The sequence below is a fragment of the Acyrthosiphon pisum genome, chromosome A1 (genome assembly GCF_005508785.2).
Source record: "Acyrthosiphon pisum isolate AL4f chromosome A1, pea_aphid_22Mar2018_4r6ur, whole genome shotgun sequence".
Classification (NCBI taxonomy): Eukaryota; Metazoa; Arthropoda; class Insecta; order Hemiptera; family Aphididae; genus Acyrthosiphon; species Acyrthosiphon pisum.
In genome coordinates, this window is record NC_042494.1 from 157,547,282 (window position 1) to 157,557,122 (window position 9,841).

General features: G+C 26.1%; 1 protein-coding gene across 1 annotated transcript; it reads right to left on the minus strand.

Moving 5' to 3' along the window:
• Nucleotides 1-269: 269 nt before the first annotated feature.
• On the minus strand, nucleotides 270-8,388 carry LOC100159013 (zinc finger protein 724). The gene is made up of 3 exons (XM_001944252.5): nucleotides 7,907-8,388; nucleotides 2,869-3,027; nucleotides 270-2,396 (listed from the first exon to the last, which is right to left on the minus strand). Exons 2-3 carry the CDS (start codon nucleotides 2,997-2,999, stop codon nucleotides 1,187-1,189), a joined length of 1,341 nt encoding a protein of 446 aa, XP_001944287.2. The 5' UTR covers nucleotides 3,000-3,027; nucleotides 7,907-8,388; the 3' UTR covers nucleotides 270-1,186.
• Between the last annotated feature and the right edge of the window lie 1,453 nt (nucleotides 8,389-9,841).

Here is a 9,841-nt window from a genome sequence, read left to right on the forward strand (position 1 = left end):
TACCGACTACAATAAATTAAAAAACTAATAAAACTCGAATTTTTCTATAGTTATAATTTATAAATAGTTCAAAAAGCATCACAATATTTCGAAAATGTTATAGCGATAAAAAAATATTCCACTGCTAGAACAAATTGTTAGTTTCTGTAATATTGAAGATGCTAATGCAACTGCTATAATTGATAAGTATTAACAAAATGATTACATAACATTATTTTATTATTTGTTTAGTTGTGACGTGATGTCATCTTTTATAAAAAAAAAATCAATTAATTGTAACTAATTATTTATTTATTATAAATTCACGGGACAAGCCCTTTGAAATTTGAATACATTATTAAACGCACAACATAATTACATAAATACATAATTGTTACATATTTACCAAATAATCGTACAGTTAACAATTACAGTGGCGTATATAGGAATTAATTTCAGATGGAGGGGTGGGTAGATTGCACCTCTACCCACCACCCTACAAAAGCCGCTGAACAATTACCAAAAGATCCAATTTAATTAAAACTTAAAATAATAATATAATATAATAACTAATATATATACTAAATATAATAATTCATAACTTAAGTCCAAAATTATAAACTAAGCTAATTTTGTGAATTCTAAGTAATATGTATATTAAAATGTATAATATTGAGTTATATGACATAAATAAAGTAAACATATATTTTAAAGTAAAGAACCTACAGATTAATTTAATCCTAATATTTATTTCTGCTCTATCATTTATTTCTTAAACTATATTTAACAATTTTTGGGGAAAAGATTATTTTACACTAAATTTTATAAAATAATAAAAAATAAAGAGTTAACAAAAACTCAGATGGCAAACCAATTTTTAGATCAGGAAAATACAATATAAAAAAAAATAATTAAAGATGATACTAAATTATATTATGAAAAAGTCACAATGTAGATAAAATAATGTATAGTCACAAAACATTAATAAATGATTCCATATACTTCTTCAAAAAAAAATAATTTGTAAAATCGGTTAAGTAAACCATGTTAATCTTATAACTCAAATAATATGTATAGGTATTGTATAACAAAATATACTCTTCTATTTTGTATCTACTATATTTAATATTGCATAAATAATAAAATATATAATTTAACGAAAGGATAATTTATGTTTGATCTTCAGATTCTCTTTTTAACTATTATACTATATTTTATGTTTTTTCAGGTGAATTTTTATTTGTTTTTTCTGAGCAAATGATTTTTTGCAGATAGCACAATTAAATGGTTTATGGGGTTTATGAACAATTTTGTGTTTACTTAAACTTGATGCTTGCAGAAAAGATTTATAACAGGTCATGCATTTATATGGTTTTTCTCCCATATGAATCTGAATGTGACTTTTCATGTGGTATTTTCGTAAAAAAGATTCATTACAAATATCACATTTATATAACATCTCACGGGGTATAATATGGAGTTTTTTGTGTTTTTTTAAATTTGATTCAAGAGTAAAAAATTTATTACAAACCAAACATTCAAATGGTTTCTCTCCCATATGAATTCTAACATGTCTTTCCATATCTTGTTTACGTAAACATGATTTTTTACAAACATTGCATTTAAACGGTCTTTCACCCGTATGAATTCTTTTGTGTTTTTTGAGTTCGTGGTTTGTTGAATATGATTTAAAACAAATATTACATTTATATGGTTTTTGAGCATCAGGATTTGATGGATCATAGGGTATATGAATCACTTTATGTCTATTTAAATTTGATACATCAGAAAAAGATTTGTTACAAATTAAACATTTGTAAGGTTTTTCTCCTGTATGAACCCTAATATGTTTTCTGATACTATGTTTCTGAAAAAATGATTTATTACATATACCACAAATAAATGGCTTATGAGTTCTATGAATAATTTTGTGTTTACATAAATATGATAATTGAGCAAACGATTTAAAACAAATATGACACCTGTATGGTTTTAATATATCATAGCCAGGTTTATGAATCATTGTATGCCTATTAAATCTCGATGCATTAGAAAATGATTCTTTACAAATATCACATTTGTATGTTTTAGTAGTCTTATGAATCTTAAAGTGTCTATTGAGATATTTTTGGAATGCAAATGATTTGTTACAAATGGTACATTTGTGTAGTTTTTCCTCATTTTTTTCTGACGATTTCAATTTGCGTTTAATTTTAGTTAAGGCTTTTTTGTTGAGATTGGAATGTTTAGGATTATTTTCAAAGTGTAACTTGTCAATTGTATTAGACACAACTGATGGTACATCATTGTGTTCTCTCTTGATAAAAGTTTCATATACATTAATACCAATTGTATCCACTTCAGTTTTTATTGCAGTTTCTAGATTTTCTATTTTACATTTAAAATCATTTATGTCACTGAAACAAAAATTAATATTTAAAGTATACATAGTGTAACTAACTAACAGCTAAAATATAACAAAAAACACTTATAGTATAATCATAATAATTAATGTAAATAATTATTGTTAGGTTAGCTTGCCCTTTTACATAAATTAGTAGAATAAAATAGTATACAGTAGTAGACAAGTATAATACTATAATAAAAAAAGGATTATAATTAACCTATTAATAAATATTTATGGATATTTTTTTTGTATTTTGTAGGTACTCTATTGTATTGTGTTTAAGAGACTCCTTTGTTATTCTTAAATTAAATACATTTATGAATTGGGTTCTATACTTCTACCAGTTTAAGAAATACTGGTTTCATATCAGTAAAAATTCCTAGCACAATATTGTTATAGCTAATGTGTTTAGTCTATAAAAAATTAAGGTACAATCCTACAATATTAAAATAAAATAATAATAGTGACGAATATATACTTACCATTGATAAGTTGTTTGACAATCATTAGCATCATCATAGTTTTCTGTCGGTTCATCAATATATTCTTGTTTAATGAATTTATTTAGTCTTATATTTTGTGGCAAACATATTTCTGGTGAAATCTTGGACATTTTTGGCTTTAGAACTTCCAAAACATATCTAAACAAAACAATGAAAAATGTAACCATTTATAACATATTGGCTGTTTCTAATACTAAGTATTTAATATATTAGCAATAAATTAGAATAATAATTTCTTCAATGGAAATCTAAAAGTTAATACAAGTTATCATATGCAATCCAAATATGATATTAAATGTCATAATATTTATTTAACATTAGTTTAGGATATTATAAACAAAAGAACATTCTACGAAACTTTAAACTATTAAGGAAAAGAAACATTTAGATATTAGGGATGTTTGAAATTTTAATTATGTAACTAAGTAAACATTTTTTAATTTTATATATTATTGTTCAGACAATTTAACTATGAAATTATCAACAGAGTGATTTTTTTAAGTATGCCCTTTCCCCATTTTTCCTTTTAATAGTACATTTATTCAAATTCTGTTTTTTAATTTTTATACCTAAATATTATATACTAATTAAGGAGTGTCATGTGGTGATACAAACTTATAGTTTTCAAGCAAGAACCCCCTTGTTTTACTGAAAATTATTTAGCAGATACTTTTCTTCAAACTGTTGTATTTAAATCAAAATTCTGATGAGTTATTAAAATGTTTATACTAAGGATAATAATCCTTAAAAATGGTTTTATAAAAATAAAAAATATAGGTTTGTAATATTAGATGTGGTATTTATTATACTTGGATAATTTTTACAAATTATTTATATTGATAAATCAATAGTAATTACTAGGGCTCGGAACTTAATGCACTTAAAAAGAGCTAAATATGCATGTATACTTATGCGCTTAAAAAGTACAAATATGCACTTATTTTTTTTTCAACACAACATTTGATATATACAAATACTTTACTAAATTACACTAAACAACAGTATAAATATTTTACTATAATAAACATAATTGCTAGGTATAAATATATAAAATAAAATAAATGGCTTCAGTGGCGCCGTATTATATCTTAAAAGGGGGGGGGGGGGCAAGTAAAAAGTTATACGGACCACCACCTCCGTTTACGGTTGCTTTAGTGCTGCATATGTATACATTAATAGCTTATTACGAACATAATTCATAAGTAGTTTGCTGGGGTACCCACGGACCTCCACGACCCCACCCACTGAAAAAAAGGGGGGGCAGTCGCCCCTCTTGGGTTATAGGTTCGGCGCCACTGAATGGCTTAAAAAATGTTATCAAAATAAAATGCATTATTATAACTATACCATAATTGCATTATTTGAGCAAAAAAAAATATAGGGCGAGCATGCTTAAAAAATCACCCTGTATATAATAAAACTTTGTAATTATTACATAGTCCAGAATTGTATGCACTGATTATCATTCAAATATGCACTTAAAATATGCAAACAAAAATGTATTTTAATTAATAATTAAATATAGGGAGCAGAGGAAATACGTGTACCTAGTTGTAATAGTTGTGTTATATTACACAATTTGTATCCATATTTAGTAATTTGAAAAAAATACACGGATTTTGGCAATGGTTTGTTTGTTTATGTTAAATAAATTGTTTTTCTATGTTATTCCTTAATGTTGACTTGTCCAGAATAATCCAAAACCAATGAAAAATGGTAAAACAATGGGTATGAAACACTTCGGTATTTGTAAAATACAGCAATATGCAATATAGATAAAAAAAAATGACAAAATATAAAAATTTTAAAAATAAAAATTTGTATTTTATCCAGTCTATAATTCAAACTTGTAGCTTATCTGGCTACTTTTTGGATTGTTGAAAAAAAAAAAAATGCAAATGCATATAAATCTGAGCCCTAGTAATTTAATTAGCAGGTACCTATTAAGATAACTATCATTAGATTACAACCATACAAACTTGTTAAGTTTAAGATTCTATGGCTATATGCATAACTAAATACATTCGTTTATTCATGGCTATATGTATACCGTAGTATCACATTTTGTATTCATTTAAGACTGATAATTGAATAAAATCAAACATTATTTTGAGTGAATGTATGTAGATGAATTTTATGTTTAAGGATATTAAAGTAGATGACTTAAAAACACGAGATCCAAGTATATGCGACAAATATGTTATATTTCCAACAGCAAGAAGATAGGAAAAGGTGAGTTAATGATCTTACAATTAATTGCCGGATACATCACATGTAACAGATTTGTTAGAAAGCAAACAAAAGAGGTAGGTACCTAAGTTCCTTTTGACAGTAGGTATTGGCTAATTTACGTTGTCAGAGAGAAAACACAATATTAGCATATTGTTATTATTCATATAAACAAAACTTCACTTTTTAAATATACTTAACTATTACAAAATGAACAAAGTTTTTATCATAATATAATAAGAGGTTGAATTTGATGCGGGCAATAAAGTGCACAGGGACTGAAATTTAACAAAGATAACTAAGTAATATTCACCAATTTACTATGAAGTTAAGTGCAATGGAGATATAAAATACCCACTGGTAAAATGCATTAATACCTGACACCTTAACACTTGTAGGATGTAGGTATACTATACTATTTTATTTTGTATTTCTTAATTTTATTTATTATGATTCAATATGTAAATATGTATTCTCATTTATATAGATATTCTTAAAATATCTATATACACATTGGGAGAGTGTTGTACCTTGGGACCATTTTTATTAAATGTCCCCTAACAGCTCTAATTGTTAATATTTCACGTTAATGCATATTACAAATAGGTATTGTAGATGTAATAAATCTATACATGGGTATTTTTTTTCCAAATCCTAAATCGATTGCATTCTGAGATAATTTTATTTTTTAAAAAAATAAAAAAATGGTCTAAGGTACAACGTATAATGTACCTTAGAATTTACATAGAAGTATAAAAACTTTTTTTTAAATATATTAGTTAAAAAATTATAAATTACCTAACCGATTCAGTATATAGATAAAATAATATAACCACTTAATCTAAGGTTGATGATAAAAAATATTGTTCAATTTTTTAAACCTTAAAATGCATGATTTGGTCCAAGGTACATGCATACCAATTAATAATAATAATAATAATAATAATAGTAATAATAATGATAATATTTTATTAACGGAATAAAATTCCAATTTACAATAATAAAAATAATGACAGTTTCATAGCTGGTGTATTAATTTTTTAAAAAATTAAAACAAATTATATAAGAACAAGAGAAAAAAAATCAAAAAAAAAATATAATATGTATATATATAGAAATTAAAAGTTAGACAATTGATTATATAAAAATTCGATTAAATTAAATATATTAATATTAATTTGGAAAGAATTTAATTTTTTGGACCTTAATACTAATTTTTTGTCTGAATTGACTACACCATTAAACTCTATTCAATATTTAACGTAAAATGGAACTAACCCTAAGAACTTCTATCACAAATTTATATGTTGAAAATAAAATTTTAAAAAACCAAAAATTATTATTTTGATAGGCTTAATTACATTTTTTTACCTATTATAAATGCATCAGTGATTTTATTGTTCTAACTGTGGATATATTTCAATGGCGTAGAACTAGTGACTATAATTCCATCCATGAATTAATTTTTTACCAATTACAAATGCAGAAATAAGCATAAGACCAAGGTACATGCGGTCCAAAGTACAATACTCTCCCCTACTGAGTAGTAATCTGGGTCCAATTGGCAACTCACGTGGACTTGTAACAGTCCACTTTATTAAAGTTTATGTCTTATTTAATAATGTTGTTTAAATATTATACTCATATATAATATACATATAAATATTTATGTCTATGATCCAGCCCCTATTTTTCAAAAAAATCTGTACAACACATTTTATATGCAATGATATTGATACAGTAACAAAGAGAACCAAGAAATTAAATTAAAATTGCTATATTCTGCAGTAAAATATAGGCATAACTTTTTATAAATTTAAGATAATTAAAATCATATCACAGAAATAATTAAAGATATCCAACCTTCATAATAATTCAACAGCGTGTTTATAACTTCTTTTATATTTCAATTGTGGGTTACAGCACATTTTTTTGTATGATGTAATGAAATGGATTTGTTAAAATTCTAGACATACCTATCTTTATTGTGACACATTTTTAATTATTTGTCAGAAATTTTATTATTTTAAGTTATTACTTATTTAATTATTGTAATTAGTTAATAATATTATACTATTTTGTATACATATTATATACCTTGGTAATGTATATTTATATATCGATAAAATTTTAGAAAAAATATAACAAAAGCGCCTTCACGATAGTTGTAGGTATGTATCTACCGACTATACCAACTACCCGGCGTGTTCACTATTCACATCAAAGTAGATAAATAAAGATCAATTTTGTAAAATGTTGTTGAAAACAATTTATTTTTGGTACTTATAAAATATTTTCATTTTTAAAAATTCAATAATGTTGTATACTACATTACTACCAAGTATCTATAAATTATTAATAATAAATCTTTTATTTTTATAGTCTTATTTACACACTTTAAATTTCGGATTACACAGTCTGTCAGGTTTACTAAAAAAGAGGCAGCTATACAAGGGATGGCCCTTTTTATCTGGCCATTGCTACATTTTTAAATTACTTCAAGCAATCTGTATTTATAAACTACGTTGGTCGTAGATAATAAATTTGTATAACTATCCTATGGCAATTGAAATTTAAAAGCAAGATGCTACATTTTAATTAGAATTATGTGAGTTGCAAACAAATCAATTTTTACGATGTTTTAATGATTTTCTATTGTTGCATTGAAAATGCTGTCTATGCTCTGGCCCAATAGATTTTAAAGCTCTAAAAATTGGCCCTCTAGTAACTTTGAGTTGCCCATCCCTGCTATATACTAAAACGTCCATATAGGTACTATTATACTTACAAGAGTGTTAATACTAAATAATATATAGTATGTGCTCAGTGGGACTGTGGAATACCGTGTAACCAATAAGTATTTACAATTTTAAACCATCATAATGCAGTCATCGCTTTCGAATGTCGAATATGAGATTTAACGAGCTATGTGCGATCATGATTTCATGATATAAACACAGAATAAAAACAATACATATAATATAAGGACTACTAAATTGTTATCTGTATAAACATTTTGATCTTGTGTAATAAGAAATAATAACAAACAACACTTCTTTTCGGATACTACGGTCAATGATCATTGAGTACGAAAGTAACGAAAAACGAATGCACGAGTTATATTATGCTGTTATATTATACGCACGACGAAGGAAAGATAAACAGACACCTGTTGATACTTGTCAACACCAGCTTCACAGCGTCACAGCCACGCAGCACGAGACACGTCAGCATTCTAACCTTAATTCTTTGGTTAAGCGTTGTAGATATACAACACGGACCACGGCTATAGATACTATACTATAGATACTATAGCCGTGACACGGACCAATCTAGATATTATTGTACTGTGGATATTATACTTTATCTATAGCCTATACCATGGTTTAAGACATAGGACCTATTAACTAAATTATCAAATATGATTCAATCAGCGTTCGCCGCGGTAACTATCGTTTATCACCATGATCCGTCTAAACCGTACGTGCGTATGCCGTATACATGTATTTAATATCTGCGGTAGTATGGTCTATCCTCTAGTATTTGACATGTTGACATTTATTTTTTTCTGTGGACTCTGGTACACTGTTACCTATTACTTTTAAGGTCTGTGATTCGATTTAACTTTAACTGTTTATATTTGTACGTGTTTTTAGGTTTTGTGAGTTCTACCCACGATTTAAGATAATATATAGCCATACAGGTAATTTAACGGCTTATAGAAACTGATATCCAGAGTGTTGCTCACAGTAAAGTTATAATATAGTACAAGGTATATACATCCTGTATATTTTAAATCTTGGTTCTGCCAATTACTTAATCCCAGTGGCGTTATTTCAGTTTTCAATAGAAGGGGGCAAAGGTTTTGACCGGCCCGAATGGGTAAAAAAAAACCGCTCACAACCACATACCTATAAATTATCTTCTTACATTTTTTTATGGTACCATTTTAATTTTTATTAACTAGATAATATCATTTTTAAATATAACGCAGCAGATATTTTATAAAAACAATTGTAGATATAGTTTATTAGGATATCTTCTTTTTTTTATTTTTGACAATATATCAACTTTACTGTATTATCTATAAATCAATTTTACCTGATTCATCACTTACCTACCTTACCTTCCTATACTCTATTATTCTTATAATAAGGGTATACGATATATTTACAAATTAATATTATCTTAAATTAAAATATATTTTTCTAATTGCATGCTTATCGGCTCAAGTTTTGTCTGTTTATTAAGCATACCAGAAATTAGTTTCGATTCTTGAGCAGTTTGCGGTAATTTTATATTTTTAGCCACGCCACCCGTTTATTTTTTTTTAAGTCATATTTTGCCCAAATTAAAAGAATATTGTAAACACGAGTCACGAAAAAAAAATTTAATTTAGGTAGAAAAAGGTACTTAACTAAATAATTTTGTTAATAAACACAATACACAGAATAGTTGAATCATATACGACTGTCGCAAGTTAACTGAAGTTCGTGATCAAATATCAATGATAATTAACCAGAGTGCCAATCGGTAATCGGTTGTTGTTTTTAGAATTTGTATTAATTTTAGATATTAAACTATATACTAGATTATGATACTAATTATTATTATTGTTGTCCATACAACAATTTTAATATAATAATTTTCTTTCACAAAACACACTCACACAAACAAACGTACATAAATACATACCCGTACATGGGTAATGTGTACGTCCCCG